This window comes from Oncorhynchus masou, chromosome 13, assembly GCF_036934945.1.
Source record: "Oncorhynchus masou masou isolate Uvic2021 chromosome 13, UVic_Omas_1.1, whole genome shotgun sequence".
Lineage (NCBI taxonomy): Eukaryota > Metazoa > Chordata > Actinopteri > Salmoniformes > Salmonidae > Oncorhynchus > Oncorhynchus masou.
In genome coordinates, this window is record NC_088224.1 from 63,870,839 (window position 1) to 63,889,951 (window position 19,113).

Sequence of the window (19,113 nt, forward strand, 5' to 3'; positions counted from 1 at the left end):
AAATTAACTACCCACAAAAACCATGTGGGAAAAAGCTACCTAAGTATGGTTCCCAATCAGGGACAGCTGTCTATCATTGTCTCTGATTGGGAACCATAATGTCATAGAGACAATGATAGACAGCTGTCCCTGATTGAGAACCATACCCGGCCAAAACAAAGAAATACAAAAACATAGAAAAGGGAACATAGAATGCCCATCCAAATCACACCCTGACCAAACCAAAATAGAGACATAAAAAGCTCTAAGGTCAGGGTGTGACAGTCAGTATGCTTTGAAGCTTTTGTTTATTTATATATATATATATATATATATACAGTTGAAGTCAGAAGTTTTCACAAAATTAGGCTGGAGTCATTAAAACTCCTTTTTCAATCACTCTACACATTTCTTGTTAACAAACTATAGTTTTGGCATGTCGGTTAGAACATCTGCATGACACAAGTCATTTTTCCAACAATTGTCACCTTCCGGAGACACCTGAAACCCCACCTCTTCAAGGAATACCTAGGATAGGATAAAGCAATCCTTCTCACCCCCCCCCCTTAAATGATTTAGATGCACTATTGTAAAGTGGCTGTTCCACTGATGTCAGAAGGTGAATTCACCAATTTGTAAGTCGCTCTGGATAAGAGCGTCTGCTAAATGACTTAAATGTAAATGTAAATGTATTTCACTTATAATTCACTGTATCACAATTTCAGTGGGTCAGAAGTTTACATACACTGAGTTGACTGTGCCTTTAAACAGCTTGGAAAATTCCAGAAAATGATGTCATGTCTTTAGAAGCTTCTGATAGACTAATTGACATAATTTGAGTCAATTGGAGGTGTACCTGTGGATGTATTTCAAGGCCTACCTTCAGTCTCAGTGCCTCTTTGCTTGACATCACGGGAAAATCAAAAGAAATCAGTCAAGACCTCCACATGTAAACCTCCACAAGTCTGGTTAATCCTTGAGAGCTATTTCCAAATGCTTGAAGGTACCACGTTCATCTGTACAAACAATAGTACGCAAGTATAAACACCATGGGACCACGCAGCCGTCATACCACTCAGGACGGAGACGCATGCTGTCTCCTAGAGATGAACGTACTTTGGTGCGAAAAGTGCAAATCAATCCCAGAACAACAGCAAAGGACCTTGTGAAGATGCTGGAGGAAACCGGTACAAAAGTATCTATATCCACAGTAAAACGAGTCCTATATCGACATAACCTGAAAGGCTGCTCAGCAAGGAAGAAGCCACTGCTCCAAACCCGCCATAAAAAAGCCAGACTACGGTTTGCAACTGCACATGGGGACAAAGATCATACTTTTTGGAGAAATGTCCTCCGGTCTGATGAAACAAAAATATAACTTTTGGGCCTTAATGACCATTGTTATGTTTGGAGGAAAAAGGGGGAGGCTTGCAAGCCGAAGAACACCATCACAACCGTGAAGCACGGGGGTGGCAGCATCATGTTGTGGGGGTGGCAGCATCATGTTGTGGGGGTGCTTTGCTGCAGGAGGGACTGGTGCACTTCACAAAATAGATGGCATCATGATGTAGGACAATTATGTGGATATATTGAAGCAACATCTCAAGACATCAATCAGGAAGTTAAAGCTTCGTCGCAAATGGGTCTTCCAAATGGACAATGACCCCAAGCATACTTACAAAGTTGTGGCAAAATGGCTTAAGGACAACAAAGTCAAGGTATTGGAGTGGCCATCACAAAGCCCTGACCTCAATCCCATATACAATTTGTGGGCAGAACTGAAAAAGCATGTGCGAGCAAGCAACAAACCTGACTCAGTTACACCTGCTCTGTCAGGAGGAATGGGCCAAAATTCACCCAACTTATTGTGGGAAGCTTGTGGAAGGCTACCCAAAACATTTGACCCAAGTTAAACAATTTAAAGGCAATGCTACCAAATACTAATTGAGTGTATGTAAACTTCTGACCCACTGGGAATGTGATGAAAGAAATGAAAGCTGAAATAAATCATTCTCTCCACTATTTTTCTGACATTTCACATTCTTAAAATAAAGTGGTGATCCTAACTGACCTAAAACAGGGGATTTTTACTAGGGTTAAATGTCAGGAATTGTGAAACTGAGTTTAAATGTATTTGGCTGAGGTGTATGTACACTTCCGACTTCAACTTTATATTTGTGTGTGTGTACTGCTTAATCATTATTAGGTTGTTACAGACATGTTTGGGTGTGGTCATCCTGTGTTTGTGCATGCAGTATAGTACACTACTGCAGACACTGCTAGACATCTTCCTCAGCACCAGCATACAGATAGATGCCCATGCTGGGCAGATAGATGCCTATACAGATAGATGCCCAAATGGCAAACTATTCCCTATGGCACTAATTTAGTATATCTGTCTTATTGAACAAGCATGTTGCTGAAAAGTCTCGTGTCTGTCATTGCAGTTTAGTGCACTGACAGACTAGTAGAGTAATGACCGCCTGCGCCACGCCCCTTGTCTCAGCGCATCTAGAGGGCTGGAGAGAAGGGAGCGTGATAGCGAGGTGAGATGCTTGGTGCTTCCCTTGGAAGACCTGCATGTCAATGAGTGACGGCCAAATGGAAATCACTGCTAGCGTCAGAAACCAGCTGCAGCTCGTGCTGCTCACACTTGCTCAATCAAAGAGCAACAAAGGGGCGGATGCTTCTTCTGCCGCTCAGGCGGGCAATCATACTACACATATCAGCACTGACACAGCCTATTGGAAAGCTGATATATGCAATTGCTAAACACTGCCACGGCTGACTGCATCCGACTTCAATTAAAGGTAAGTAGTTATTTGCCCAAAACATGTTTTGAAATCCCATAATGTGTTGTTTCGTGTCATTTAGCAACAGCTGGGGTTATGTTGTCAGAAATTAATATGATCAAAACAAACGTTACGTTTGATTAGAATCACGGTGCTAATTGGGTGGTGGACGAAACGAAAGAGCATGACATGTGTGAGCGTGCTATGGCCCCCAATCAGAGTTTTATGTGCCTCAGAAAGAGCTAATTGTCAGCATGTGACAAACTGCCCACAAGCAGGGGAATTATATCTGGCTAGACAGCAGCGCCGTCCGTTCAGCACCACGGAGTTCCATCTGACTACTCCACCGCTATAGACTACCTGTCAGACGAGCCAGCTGCAAGGAGATCCGCACCTGCGGCGCTGTCCATTCAGCACCACTGAATGTCGGACCCGACCTCAGAGTTCATGCCGAAATCCAATTGATTCTACTCTACCCAGTCTCTCCAGTAGGCCTATATGACATTCAACTAAAACTAAAGGATGACTTATTTATTCTGCAAAGGAAAATAAGTTGCTTGAGGTTTAAATGTTCTCATTCATAATGTTCCCCTCCCTGATTTGTCTCTTTCTGTGTAACATCACTACAGTCATGGAGCTGGAGCACTTTGACGAGCGGGAGAAAGCCCAGAGAAACACCCGCATAGGATCCAGGAACAACGGGCTGCAGAGCCCCACTCGCAGCGCCCACTGTAGTCTGTACAGGACCCGGACACTGCAGACTCTAGCCTCGGAGAAGAAGGCCAAAAAGGTCCGCTTTTATCGTAATGGAGATCGCTACTTCAAAGGGATTGTCTACGCTATTTCCCAGGACAGGTTCCGGTCTATAGAAGCCCTTTTGGCTGATCTGACCCGCTCCCTGTCAGATAATGTGAATATGCACCAGGGGGTCCGGACCATCTACTCTATCGACGGGACCAAGAAAATATCCGGCATGGAGCAGCTGGAGGAAGGTAAGCTAACCCTTAACCTTAACCCTACCCTAAAGGTTGGGATGAGACAGTATTGAGCAGCCAACCCTAAGGGATGGGACAGTTTTGAGCAGCTAACCCTAAAGGTTGGGATAAGACAGTATTGAGCAGCTAACCCTAAGGGATGGGACACTATTGAGCAGCTAACCCTAAGGGATGGGATGAGACAGTATTGAGCAGCAAACCCTAAGGGTTGGGGTGAGACAGTATTTAGCAGCTAACCCTAAGGGTTGGGGTGAGACAGTATTTAGCAGCGAACCCTAAGGGTTGGGGTGAGACAGTATTTAACAGCTAACCCTAAGGGTTGGGGTTAGACAGTATTTAGCAGCTAACACTAAGGGTTGGGGTGAGACAGTATTTAGCAGCTAACCCTATGGGATGGGTCAGTATTGAGCAGCTAACCCTAAGGGATGGGATGAGACCGTATTTAGCAATGAGCCCAAAGGGTGGGATTGAGACAGTGTTTAGCAGCTAACCCTAAGGGTTGGGGTGAGACAGTATAGAGCAGCTAACCCTAAGGGGTGGGATGAGATTGTATTGAGCAGCAAACCCTACGGGTTGGGATGAGACAGTATTGAGCAGCTAACCTTAAGGGTTAGGATGAGACTGCATTGAGCAGCTAACCCTAAGGGATGGGATGAGACAGTATTTAGCAGCTAACCCTAAGTTTAGGGATGAGACAGTATTTAGCAGCTAATTCAAAGGGATGGGACAGTATTGAGCAGCGAAACCTAAGGGATGGGATGGGACAGTATTGAGCAGCTAACCCTAAGGGATAGGATGGGACAATATTGAGCAGCTATCCCTAAGGGATGGGACAATATTGAGCAGCTAACCCTAAGGGATGGGACAGTATTGAGCAGCTAACCCTAAGGGAGGGGACAGTATTGAGCAGCTAGACATAAGGGTTGGGATGATACAGCATTGCGCAGCTAACCCTGAGGGATGGGATAATACATTATTTAGCAGCTAACCCTAAGGGTTGGGATGAGACAGTATTTAGCAGCTAACCCTAAGGGATGGGACAGTATTGAGCAGCTTAACCTAAGGGATGGGATGAGACAGTATTGAGCAACTAACCCTAAGTGTTGGGATGAGACAGTATTGAGCAGCTACCCCTAAGTGTTGGGATGAGACAGTATTGAGCAGCTAACCTGAAGAGATGGGATGAGACCGTATTTAGCAACTAACCCTAGGGGATGGGACAGTATTGAGCAGCTAAGCCTAAGGGATGGGATGAGAAAGGATTTAGCAGCTAACCCTAAGGGATGGGATGAGACAGTATTTAGCAGCTAACCCTAGGGCATGGGACAGTATTGAGGAGCTAAGCCTAAGGGATGGGATGAGACAGTATTGAGCAGCTAACCCTAAGGGGTGGGGTGAGACAATATTTAACAGCTAACCCTAAGGGTTGGGTGAGACAGTATTGAGCAGCAAACCCCAAGAGGTGTGATGAGACAGTATTTAGCATCTAACCATAAGGGTTGGGGTGAGATAAGTATTGAGCAGCTAACCCTAAGGGTTGGGGTGAGACAGTATTGAGCAGCTAACCCTAAGGGTTGGGGTGAGACAGTATTGAGCAGCTAACCCTGGGGGTTGGGACAGTATTGAGCAGCTAACCCTAAGGGATGGGATGGGACAGTATTGAGCAGCTAACCCTAAGGGATGGGACAATATTGAGCAGCTAACCCTAAGGGTTGGGATGGGGCAGTATTGAGCAACTAACCCTAAGGGATGGGATAGGACAGTATTGAGCAGCTAACCCTAAGGGATGGGATGGGACAGTATTGAGCAGCTAAGCCTAAGGGATGGGACAATATTGAGCAACTAACCCTAAGAGATGGGAAGAGAAAGTATTGAGCAGCTTTCCCTAAGGTTTGGGATGAGACAGCATTGAGCAGCTAACCCTGAGCGATGGCATGAGACAGTATTGAGCAGCTAATCCTAAGGGTTGGGATGAGACAGTATTTAGCAGCTAACCATAAGTGTTGGGATGAGACAGTATTTAGCAGCTAACCCTAAGGGATGGGACAGTATTGAGCAGCTAAGCCTAAGGGATGGGATGAGACCGTATTGAGCAGCTAACCCCAACGGATGGGATTGGACAGTATTGAGCAGCTAACCCTAAGGGATGGGATGGGATAGTATTGAGCAGCTAACCCTAAGGGATGGGACAATATTGAGCAACAAACCCTAAGGGTGAGGAAATTATTGTGCAGCTAACCCTAAGGGTTGGGATGAGACAGTATTGAGCAGCTAACCCTAAGGGTTGGGATGAGACTGTATTCAGCAGCTAACCCTAAGGGATGGGATGAGACAGTATTGAGCAGCTAACCCGAAGGGATGGGACAGTATTGAGCAGCTAACCCTAAGGGATGGAATGTAACAGTATTGAGCAGCTAACCCTAAGGGATGGGTTAGTATTGAGCAGCTAACCCTAACGGAGGGCACAGTATTGAACAGCTAACCCTAAGAGATGGGATGAGAAAGTATTGAGCAGCTAACCCTAAGGGTTGGGATGAGACAGTATTTAGGAGCTAACCCTAAGTGTTGGGATGAGACAGTATTTAGCAGCTAACCCTATGGGATGGGACAGTATTGAGCAGCTAAGCCTACGGGATGGGATGAGACCGTATTGAGCAGCTAAACCCAAGGGATGGGATTGGACAGTATTGAGCAGCTAACCCTAAGGGATGGGATGGGGGAGTATTGAGCAGCTAACCCTAAGAGATGGGATGAGACAGTATTGATCAGCGAACCCTAAAGGAGGGGACGGTATTGAGCAGCTAACCCGAAGTGTTGGGATGAGACAGTATTGAGCAGCTAACCCTAAGAGATGGGAAGAGAAAGTATTGAGCAGCTAACCCTAAGGGTTGGGATGAGACAGTATTGAGCAGCTAACCCTAAGGGATGGGATGGGACAGTATTGAGCAGCTAAGCCTAAGGGATGGGACAATATTGAGCAACTAACCCTAAGAGATGGAATGAGAAAGTATTGAGCAGCTAACCCTAAGGGATGGCATGAGACAGTATTGAGCAGCTAATCCTAAGGGTTGGGATGAGACAGTATTTAGCAGCTAACCCTAAGGGATGGGACCGTATTGAGCAGCTAAGCCTAAGAGATGTCATGAGACCGCATTGAGCAGCTAACCCTAAGGGTTGGGATGAGACAGTATTTAGCAGCTAACCCTAAGGGATGGGACAGTATTGAGCAGCTTAAACTAAGGGATGGGATGAGACAGTATTGAGCAGCTAACCCTAAGTGTTGGGATGAGACAGTATTGAGCAGCTACCCCTAAGTGTTGGGATGAGACAGTATTGAGCAGCTAACCTGAAGAGATGGGATGAGACCGTATTTAGCAACTAACCCTAGGGGATGGGACAGTATTGAGCAGCTAAGCCTAAGGGATGGGATGAGACAGTATTGAGCAGCTAATCCTAAGGGTTGGGATGAGACAGTATTTAGCAGCTAACCCTAAGGGATGGGACCGTATTGAGCAGCTAAGCCTAAGAGATGTCATGAGACCGCATTGAGCAGCTAACCCTAAGGGTTGGGATGAGACAGTATTTAGCAGCTAACCCTAAGGGATGGGACAGTATTGAGCAGCTTAGCCTAAGGGATGGGATGAGACAGTATTGAGCAGCTAACCCTAAGTGTTGGGATGAGACAGTATTGAGCAGCTACCCCTAAGTGTTGGGATGAGACAGTATTGAGCAGCTAACCTGAAGAGATGGGATGAGACCGTATTTAGCAACTAACCCTAGGGGATGGGACAGTATTGAGCAGCTAAGCCTAAGGGATGGGATGAGACAATATTGAACAGCTAACCATAAGGGATGGGATGAGAAAGGATTTAGCAGCTAACCCTAAGGGATGGGATGAGACAGTATTTAGCAGCTAACCCTAGGGCATGGGACAGTATTGAGGAGCTAAGACTAAGGGATGGGATGAGACAGTATTGAGCAGCTAACCCTAAGGGGTGGGGTGAGACAATATTTAACAGCTAACCCTAAGGGTTGGGTGAGACAGTATTGAGCAGCAAACCCCAAGTGGTGTGATGAGACAGTATTTAGCATCTAACCATAAGGGTTGGGGTGAGATAGTATTGAGCAGCTAACCCTAAGGGTTGGGGTGAGACAGTATTGAGCAGCTAACCCTAAGGGTTGGGGTGAGACAGTATTGAGCAGCTAACCCCAAAGGTTGGGACAGTATTGAGCAGCTAACCCTAAGGGATGGGATGGGACAATATTGAGCAGCTAACCCTAAGGGTTGGGATGGGGCAGTATTGAGCAACTAACCCTAAGGGATGGGATAGGACAGTATTGAGCAGCTAACCCTAAGGGATGGGATGGGACAGTATTGAGCAGCTAAGCCTAAGGGATGGGACAATATTGAGCAACTAACCCTAAGGGATGGGAAGAGAAAGTATTGAGCAGCTAACCCTAAGGGTTGGGATGAGACAGCATTGAGCAGCTAACCCTGAGGGATGGCATGAGACAGTATTGAGCAGCTAATCCTAAGGGTTGGGATGAGACAGTATTTAGCAGCTAACCATAAGTGTTGGGATGAGACAGTATTTAGCAGCTAACCCTAAGGGATGGGACAGTGTTTAGCAGCTAACCCTAAGGGATGGGACAGTATTGAGCAGCTAAGCCTAAGAGATGTGATGAGACCGCATTGAGCAGCTAACCCTAAGGGTTGGGATGAGACAGTATTTAGCAGCTAACCCTAAGGGATGGGACAGTATTGAGCAGCTTAGCCTAAGGGATGGGATGAGACAGTATTGAGCAGCTAACCCTAAGTGTTGGGATGAGACAGTATTGAGCAGCTACCCCTAAGTGTTGGGATGAGACAGTATTGAGCAGCTAACCTGAAGAGATGGGATGAGACCGTATTTTGCAACTAACCCTAGGGGATGGTACAGTATTGAGCAGCTAAGCCTAAGGGATGGGATGAGACAGTATTGAGCAGCTAACCCTAAGGGATGGGATGAGAAAGGATTTAGCAGCTAACCCTAAGGGATGGGATGAGACAGTATTTAGCAGCTAACCCGAGGGCATGGGACAGTATTGAGGAGCTAAGCCTAAGGGATGGGATGAGACAGTATTGAGCAGCTAACCCTAAGGGGTGGGGTGAGACAATATTTAACAGCTAACCCTAAGGGTTGGGTGAGACAGTATTGAGCAGCAAACCCCAAGAGGTGTGATGAGACAGTATTTAGCATCTAACCATAAGGGTTGGGGTGAGACAGTATTGAGCAGCTAACCCTAAGGGTTGGGGTGAGACAGTATTGAGCAGCTAACCCTAGGGGTTGGGACAGTATTGAGCAGCTAACCCTAAGGGATGGGATGGGACAGTATTGAGCAGCTAACCCTAAGGGATGGGATGGGACAGTATTGAGCAGCTAAGCTTAAGGGATGGGATAATATTGAGCAACTAACCCTAAGGGATGGGAAGAGAAAGTATTGAGCAGCTAACCCTAAGGGTTGGGATGAGACAGCATTGAGCAGCTAACCCTGAGGGATGGCATGAGACAGTATTGAGCAGCTAATCCTAAGGGTTGGGATGAGACAGTATTTAGCAGCTAACCATAAGTGTTGGGATGAGACAGTATTTAGCAGCTAACCCTCAGGGATGGGACAGTATTGAGCAGCTAAGCTTAAGAGATGTGATGAGACCGCATTGAGCAGGTAACCCTAAGGGATGGGATGAGACCGTATTGAGCAGCTAACCCCAAGGGATGGGATTGGACAGTATTGAGCAGCTAACCCTAAGGGATGGGATGGGATAGTATTGAGCAGCTAACCCTAAGGGATGGGACAATATTGAGCAACTAACCCTAAGGGTTAGGAAATTATTGTGCAGCTAACCCTAAGGGTTGGGATGAGACAGTATTGAGCAGCTAACCCTAAGAGATGGGAAGAGAAAGTATTTAGCAGCTAACCCTAAGAGATGGGATGAGAAAGTATTTAGCAGCTAACCCTAAGGGTTTCGATGAGACTGTATTCAGCAGCTAACCCTAAGGGATGGGATGAGACAGTATTGAGCAGCTAACCCGAAGGGATGGGACAGTATTGAGCAGCGAACCCTAACGGAGGGGACAGTATTGAACAGCTAACCCTAAGAGATGGGATGAGAAAGTATTGAGCAGCTAACCCTAAGGGTTGGGATGAGACAGTATTTAGGAGCTAACCCTAAGTGTTGGGATGAGACAGTATTTAGCAGCTAACCCTATGGGATGGGACAATATTGAGCAGCTAAGCCTACGGGATGGGATGAGACCGTATTGAGCAGCTAAACCTAAGGGATGGGATTGGACAGTATTGAGCAGCTAACCCTAAGGGATGGTATGGGACAGTATTGAGCAGCTAACGCTAAGGGATGGGACAATATTGAGCAACTAACCCTAAGGGTTAGGAAATTATTGTGCAGCTAACCCTAAGGGTTGGGATGAGACAGTATTGAGCAGCTAACCCTAAGAGATGGGATGAGAAAGTATTTAGCAGCTCACCCTAAGGGATGGGATGAGACAGTATTGAGCAGCTAACCCGAAGGGATGGGACAGTATTGAGCAGCTAACCCTAAGGGATGGGTTAGTATTGAGCAGCTAACCCTAACGGAGGGGACATTATTGAACAGCTAACCCTAAGAGATGGGATGAGAAAGTATTGAGCAGCTAACCCTAAAGGTTGGGATGAGACAGTATTTAGGAGCTAACCCTAAGTGTTGGGATGAGACAGTATTTCGCAGCTAACCCTATGGGATGGGACAGTATTGAGCAGCTAAGCCTACGGGATGGGATGAGACCGTATTGAGCAGCTAAACCCAAGGGATGGGATGGGACAGTATTGAGCAGCTAACCCTAAGAGATGGGATGAGACAGTATTGATCAGCGAACCCTAAAGGAGCGGATGGTATTGAGCAGCTAACCCGAAGTGTTGGGATGAGACAGTATTGAGCAGCTAACCCTAAGAGATGGGATGAGAAAGTATTGAGCAGCTAACCCTAAGGGTTGTGATGAGACAGTATTGATCAGCTAACCCCAAGGGATTGGACAATATTGAGCAACTAACCCTGAGGGATGGGACAGTATTGAGCAGCTAACCCTAAGCGATGGGATGAGACCGTATTGAGCAGCTAATACTATGGGTTGTGATGAGACAGTATTGAGCAGCGAACCCTAAGGGATGGGATGAGACAGTATTTAGCAGCTAACCCTACGGGTTGGGATGAGACAGTGTTGAGCAGCTAACCCTAAGGGTTGGGATGAGAAATTATTGAGCAGCTAACCCTGAGGTATGGGATGAGACAGTATTTAGCAGCTAACCCAAAGGGATAGGATGGGACAGTATTTAGCAGCTAACCCTAAGTGATGGGACAGTATTGAGCAGCTTAGCCTAAGCGAGGGGACATTATTGACAGCAAACCCTAAGAGTTGGGATGAGACATGATTGAGCAGCTAACCCTGAGGGATGGGATGATACAGCATTTAGCAGCTAACCCTAAGGGTTGGGATGAGACAGTATTTAGCAGCTAAACCTATGGGATGGGACAGTATTGAGCAGCAAAGCCTAAGGGATGGGATGAGACCGTATTGAGCAGCTAACCCCAAGGGATCGGATTGGACAGTATTGAGCAGCTAACCCTAAGGGATGGGATGGGACAGTATTGAGCAGCTAACCCTAAGTGATGGGACAATATTGAGCAACAAGCCCTAAGGGATAGGACATTATTGAGCAGTTAACCCTAATGGTAGAGATGAGACAGTATTGAGCAGCTAACCCTAAGAGATGGGATGAGAAAATATTGAGCAGTAAACCCTAAGGGTTGGGATTAGACAGTATTGATCAGCTAACCCTAAGGGATGGGACAGTATTGAGCAGCTAACCCTAACGGAGGGGACGGTATTGAGAAGCTAACCCTAAGGGTTGGGACAGTATTGAGTAACTAACCCTAAGGGTTGGGATGGGACAGTATTGAGCAGCTAACCCTAAGGGATGGGATGGGACAGTATTAAGCAGCTAACCCTAAGGGGTGGGATGGGACAGCATTGAGCAGCTAACCCTAAGGGATGGGACAGTATTGAGCAGCTAAGCCTAAGGGATGGGATATTATTGAGCAGCTAACCCTAAGGGATGGGACAGTATTGAGCAGCTAACCCTAAGAGATGGGATGAGAACGTATTCAGCAGCTAAACCTAAGGGATGGGATTAGACAGTATTGATCAGCTAACCCTAAGCGATGGGACAGTATTGATCAACTAACCCTAAGTGTTGGGATGGGACAGTATTGAGCAGCTCATCCTAAGGGATGGGATGGGACAGTTTTGGGCAGCTAACCCTAAGGGATGGGATGGGACAGTATTGAGCAGCTAACCCTAACGGAGGGGACGGTATTGAGAAGCTAACCCTAAGGGTTGGGACAGTATTGAGTAACTAACCCTAAGGGTTGGGATGGGACAGTATTGAGCAGCTAACCCTAAGGGATGGGATGGGACAGTATTAAGCAGCTAACCCTAAGGGGTGGGATGGGACAGCATTGAGCAGCTAACCCTAAGGGATGGGACAGTATTGAGCAGCTAAGCCTAAGGGATGGGATATTATTGAGCAGCTAACCCTAAGGGATGGGACAGTATTGAGCAGCTAACCCTAAGAGATGGGATGAGAATGTATTCAGCAGCTAAACCTAAGGGATGGGATTAGACAGTATTGATCAGCTAACCCTAAGCGATGGGACAGTATTGATCAACTAACCCTAAGTGTTGGGATGGGACAGTATTGAGCAGCTCATCCTAAGGGATGGGATGGGACAGTATTGAGCAGCTCACCCTAAGGGATGGGATGGGACAGTATTGAGCAGCTAACCCTAAGTGATGGTACAATATTGAGCAACAAGCCCTAAGGGATAGGACATTATTGAGCAGTTAACCCTAATGGTAGAGATGAGACTGTATTGAGCAGCTAACCCTAAGAGATGGGATGAGAAAATATTGAGCAGTAAACCCTAAGGGTTGGGATGAGACAGTATTTAGCAGCTCACCCTAAGGGATGGGATAGGACAGTATTTAGCAGCTAACCATACGGGTTGGGATGAGACAGTATTGAGCAGCTAACACTAAGGGTTGGGATGAGAAATTATTGAGCAGCTAACCCTGAGGGATGGGATGAGACAGTATTTAGCAGCTAACCCTAAGGGATAGGATGGGACAGTATTTAGCAGCTAACCCTAAGTGATGGGACAGTATTGAGCAGCTTAGCCTAAGCGAGGGGACAGTATTGACAGCAATCCCTAAGAGTTGGGATGAGACATGATTGAGCAGCAAACCCTGAGGGATGGGATGAGACAGCATTTAGCAGCTAACCCTAAGGGTTGGGATGAGACAGTATTTAGCAGCTAACCCTACGGGTTGGGATGAGACAGTATTGAGCATCTAACCCTAAGAGTTGGGATGAGAAATTATTGAGCAGCTAACCCTGAGGGATGGGATGAGACAGTATTTAGCAGCTAACCCTAAGGGATAGGATGGGACAGTATTTAGCAGCTAACCCTAAGTGATGGGACAGTATTGAGCAGCTTAGCCTAAGCGAGGGGACAGTATTGAGAGCAAACCCTATGAGTTGGGATGAGACATGATTGAGCAGCTAACCCTGAGGGATGGGATGAGACAGCATTTAGCAGCTGACCCTAAGGGTTGGGATAAGACAGTATTTAGCAGCTAACCCTATGGGATGGGACAGTATTGAGCAGCTAAGCCTAAGGGATGGGATGAGACCGTATTGAGCAGCTAACCCCAAGGGATCGGATTGGACAGTATTGAGCAGCTAACCCTAAGGGATGGGATGGGATGGGACAGTATTGAGCAGCTAACCCTAAGTGATGGGACAATATTGAGCAACAAGCCCTAAGGGATAGGATATTATTGAGCAGTTAACCCCAAGGGTAGAGATGAGACAGTATTGAGCAGCTAACCCTAAGAGATGGGATGAGAAAATATTGAGCAGTTAACCCTAATGGTTGGTATGCGACAGCATTGAGCAGCTAATCCTGAGGGATGGGATGAGACAGTATTGAGCAGCTAAACCTAAGGGATTTGATAAGACAGTATTGATCAGCTAACCCTAAGGGATGGGACAGTATTGAGCAGCTAACCCTAACGGAGGGGACGGTATTGAGAAGCTAACCCTAATGTTTGGGACAGTATTGAGTAACTAACCCTAAGGGTTGGGATGGGACAGTATTGAGCAGCTAATCCTAAGGGATGGGACAGTATTGAGCAGCTAACCCTAAGGGATGGGATTGGACAGTATTTAGCAGCTAACCCTACGGGTTGGGATGAGACAGTATTGAGCAGCTAACCCTAAGGGTTGGGATGAGACTGTATTCAGCAGCTAACCCTAAGGGATGGGATGAGACAGTATTGAGCAGCTAACCCAAAGGGATGGGACAGTATTGAGCAGCTAACCCTAAGGGATGGAATGAAACAGTATTGAGCAGCTAACCCTAAGGGATGGGTTAGTATTGAGCAGCTAACCCTAACGGAGGGGACAGTATTGAACAGCTAACCCTAAGAGATTGGAAGAGAAAGTATCGAGCAGCTAACCCTAAGGGTTGGGATGAGACAGTATTTAGGAGCTAACCCTAAGTGTTGGGATGAGACAGTATTTAGCAGCTAACCCTATGGGATGGGGCAGTATTGAGCAGCTAAGCCTACGGGATGGGATGAGACTGTATTGAGCAGCTAAACCCAAGGGATGGGATTGGACAGTAATGAGCAGCTAACCCTAAGGGATGGGATGGGACAGTATTGAGCAGCTAACCCTAAGAGATGGGATGAGACAGTATTGATCAGCGAACCCTAAAGGAGGGGACGGTATTGAGCAGCTAACCCTAAGTGTTGGGATGAGACAGTATTGAGCAGCTAACCCTAAGAGATGGGATGAGAAAGTATTGAGCAGCTAACCCTAAGGGTTGGGATGAGACAGTATTGATCAGCTAACCATAAGGGATCGGACAATATTGAGCAACTAACCCTGAGGGATGGGACAGTATTGAGCAGCTAACCCTAAGCGATGGGATGAGCTCGTATTGAGCAGCTAATACTATGGGTTGTGATGAGACAGTATTGAGCAGCGAACCCTAAGGGATAGGATGGGACAGTATTTAGCAGCTAACCCTAAGTGATGGTACAGTATTGAGCAGCTTAGCCTAAGCGAGGGGACAGTATTGACAGCAAACCCTAAGAGTTGGGATGAGGCATGATTGAGCAGCTAACCCTGAGGGATGGGATTATACAGTATTTAGCAGCTAACCCTAAGGGTTGGGATGAGACAGTATTTAGCAGCTAACCCTATTTTGATGGGACAGTATTGAGCAGCTAAGCCTAAGGGATGGGATGAGACTGTATTGAGCAGCTAACCCCAAGGGATCGGATTCGACAGTATTGAGCAGCTAACCCTACGGGATGGGATGGGACATTATTGAGCAGCTAACCCTAAGTGATGGGACAATATTGAGCAACAAGCCCTAAGGGATAGGACATTATTGAGCAGTTAACCCTAATGGTAGAGATGAGACAGTATTGAGCAGCTAACCCTAAGAGATGGGATGAGAAAATATTGAGCAGTTAACCCTAAGGGTTGGTATGAGACAGCATTGAGCAGCTAACCCTGAGGGATGGGATGAGACAGTATTGAGCAGCTAAACCTAAGGGATGGGATTAGACAGTATTGATCAGCTAACCCTAAGGGATGGGACAGTATTGAGCAGCTAACACTAACGGAGGGGATGGTATTGAGAAGCTAACCCTAAGGGTTGGGACAGTATTGAGTAACTAACCCTAAGGGTTGGGATGGGACAGTATTGAGCAGCTAACCCTAAGGGATGGGATGGGACAGTATTAAGCAGCTAACGCTAAGGGGTGGGATGGGACAGTATTGAGCAGCTAACCCTAAGGGATGGGACAGTATTGAGCAGCTAAGCCTAAGGGATGGGATATTATTGAGCAGCTAACCCTAAGAGATGGGATTAGACAGTATTTAACAGCTAACCCTAAGGGATGGGACAGTATTGAGCAGCTAAGCCTAAGGGATGGGATGAGACCGTATTGAGCAGCTAACCCTAAGGGATGGGATAGGACAGTATTAAGCAGCTAACCCTAAGGGGTGGGATGTGACAGTATTAAGCAGCTAACCCTAAGGGGTGGGATGGGACAGTATTGAGCAGCTAAGCCTAAGTGTTGGGATGAGACAGTATTGATCAGCTAACCCTAAGGGATGGGATGATACCGTATTAAGCAGCTAACCCTAAGGGTTGGGATGAGAAATTATTGAGCAGCTAACCCTGAGGGATGGGATGAGACAGTATTTAGCAGCTAACCCTACGGGTTGGGATGAGACAGTATTTAGCAGCTAACCATAAGGGTTGGGATGAGACAGTATTTAGCAGCTAACCCTACGGGTTGGGATGAGACAGTATTGACCATCTAACCCTAAGGGTTGGGATGAGACAGTATTTAGCAGCTAACCCTAAGGGATAGGATGGGACAGTATTTAGCAGCTAACCCTAAGTGATGGGACAGTATTGAGCAGCTTAGCCTAAGCGAGGGGACAGTATTGAGAGCAAACCCTAAGAGTTGGGATGAGACTTGATTGAGCAGCAAACCCTGAGGGATGGGATGAGACAGCATTTAGCAGCTAACCCTACGGGTTGGGATGAGACAGTATTCAGCAGCTAACCCTATGGGATGAGACCGTATTGAGCAGCTAACCCCAAGGGATCGGATTGGACAGTATTGAGCAGCTAACCCTAAGGGATGGGACGGGACAGTATTGAGCAGCTAACCCTAAGTGATGGGACAATATTGAGCAACAAGCCCTAAGGGATAGGACATTATTGAGCAGTTAACCCTAAGGGTTGGTATGAGACAGCATTGAGCAGCTAACCCTGAGGGATGGGATGAGACAGTATTGAGCAGCTAAACCTAAGGGATGGGATAAGACAGTATTGATCAGCTAACCCTAAGGGATGGGACAGTATTGAGCAGCTAACCCTAACGGAGGGGACGGTATTGAGAAGCCAACCCTAAGGGTTGTGACAGTATTGAGTAACTAACCCTAAGGGTTGGGATGGGACAGTATTGAGCAGCTAATCCTAAGAGATGGGATGGGACAGTATTGAGCAGCTAATCCTAAGGGATGGGATGGGACAGTATTAAGCAGCTAACCCTAAGGGATGTGATGGGACAGTATTGAGCAGCTAACCCTAAGTGTTGGGATGAGACAGTATTGAGCAGCTAACCCTAAGAGATGGGATGAGAAAGTATTCAGCAGCTAACCCTAAGGGTTGGGATGAGACAGTATTGATCAGCTAACCCTAAGGGATCGGACAATATTGAGCAACTAACCCTAAGGGATGGGACAGTATTGAGCAGCTAACCCTAAGCGATGGGATGAGACAGTATTGAACAGCGAACCCTAAGGGATGGGATGAGACAGTATTTAGCAGCTAACCCTACGGGTTGGGATGAGACAGTATTGAGCAGCTAACCCTGAGGGATGGGATGAGACAGTATTTAGCAGCTAACCCTAAGTGATGGGACAGTATTGAGCAGCTTAGCCTAAGCGAGGGGACAGTATTGAGAGCAAACCCTAAGAGTTGGGATGAGACATGATTGAGCAGCTAACCCTGATGGATGGGATGAGACAGCATTTAGCAGCTAACCCTAAGGGTTGGGATGAGAGAGTATTTAGCAGCTAACCCTATGGAATGGGACAGTATTGAGCAGCTAAGCCTGAGGGATGGGATGAGACCGTATTGAGCAGCTAACCCTAACGGAGGGGACGGTATTGAGAAGCTAACCCTAAGGGTTGGGACAGTATTGAGTAACTAACCCTAAGGGTTGGGATGGGACAGTATTGAGCAGCTAACCCTAAGGGATGGGACAGTATTAAGCAGCTAACCCTAAGGGGTGGGATGGGACAGTATTGAGCAGCTAACCCTAAGGGATGGGACAGTATTGAGCAGCTAAGCCTAAGGGATGGGATATTATTGAGCAGCTAACCCTAAGAGATGGGATTAGACAGTATTTAACAGCTAACCCTAAGGGATGGGACAGTATTGAGCAGCTAAGCCTAAGGGATGGGATGAGACCGTATTGAGCAGCTAACCCCAAAGGATGGGATTGGACAGTTTTGGGCAGCTAACCCTAAGGGATGGGATGGGACAGTATTAAGCAGCTAACCCTAAGGGGTGGGATGGGACAGTATTGAGCAGCTAACCCTAAGTGTTGGGATGAGACAGTATTGAGCAGCTAACCCTAAGAGATGGGATGAGAAAGTATTCAGCAGCTAACCCTAAGGGATCGGACAATATTGAGCAACTAACCCTAAGGGATGGGACAGTATTGAGCAGCTAACCCTAAGCGATGGGATGAGAAATTATTGAGCAGCTAACCCTGAGAGATGGGATGAGACAGTATTTAGCAGCTAACCCTAAGGGATAGGATGGGACAGTATTTAGCAGCTAATCCTAAGAGATGGGATGGGACAGTATTGAGCAGCTAATCCTAAGGGATGGGATGGGACAGTATTGAGCAGCTAATCCTAAGGGATGGGATGGGACAGTATTAAGCAGCTAACCCTAAGGGATGTGATGGGACAGTATTGAGCAGCTAACCCTAAGTGTTGGGATGAGACAGTATTGAGCAGCTAACCCTAAGAGATGGGATGAGAAAGTATTCAGCAGCTAACCCTAAGGGTTGGGATGAGACAGTATTGATCAGCTAACCCTAAGGGATCGGACAATATTGAGCAACTAACCCTAAGGGATGGGACAGTATTGAGCAGCTAACCCTAAGCGATGGGATGAGACAGTATTGAACAGCGAACCCTAAGGGATGGGATGAGACAGTATTTAGCAGCTAACCCTACGGGTTGGGATGAGACAGTATTGAGCAGCTAACCCTGAGGGATGGGATGAGACAGTATTTAGCAGCTAACCCTAAGTGATGGGACAGTATTGAGCAGCTTAGCCTAAGCGAGGGGACAGTATTGAGAGCAAACCCTAAGAGTTGGGATGAGACATGATTGAGCAGCTAACCCTGATGGATGGGATGAGACAGCATTTAGCAGCTAACCCTAAGGGTTGGGATGAGAGAGTATTTAGCAGCTAACCCTATGGAATGGGACAGTATTGAGCAGCTAAGCCTGAGGGATGGGATGAGACCGTATTGAGCAGCTAACCCTAACGGAGGGGACGGTATTGAGAAGCTAACCCTAAGGGTTGGGACAGTATTGAGTAACTAACCCTAAGGGTTGGGATGGGACAGTATTGA

At 46.8% G+C, this 19,113-nt stretch overlaps 1 protein-coding gene across 1 annotated transcript in view; it reads left to right on the forward strand.

The window, feature by feature from the left end:
* The first annotated feature begins 2,666 nt into the window (after positions 1 to 2,666).
* LOC135551521 (serine/threonine-protein kinase DCLK1-like) overlaps positions 2,667 to 19,113 on the forward strand; it is a 37,131-nt gene continuing 20,684 nt past the window's right edge. The window contains exons 1-2 of the mRNA XM_064982726.1: positions 2,667 to 2,789; positions 3,401 to 3,763. Of these exons, the coding sequence (XP_064838798.1) occupies positions 3,403 to 3,763 (361 nt within the window). The 5' untranslated portion in view covers positions 2,667 to 2,789; positions 3,401 to 3,402. The remainder of the gene's footprint in view (positions 2,790 to 3,400; positions 3,764 to 19,113) is intronic.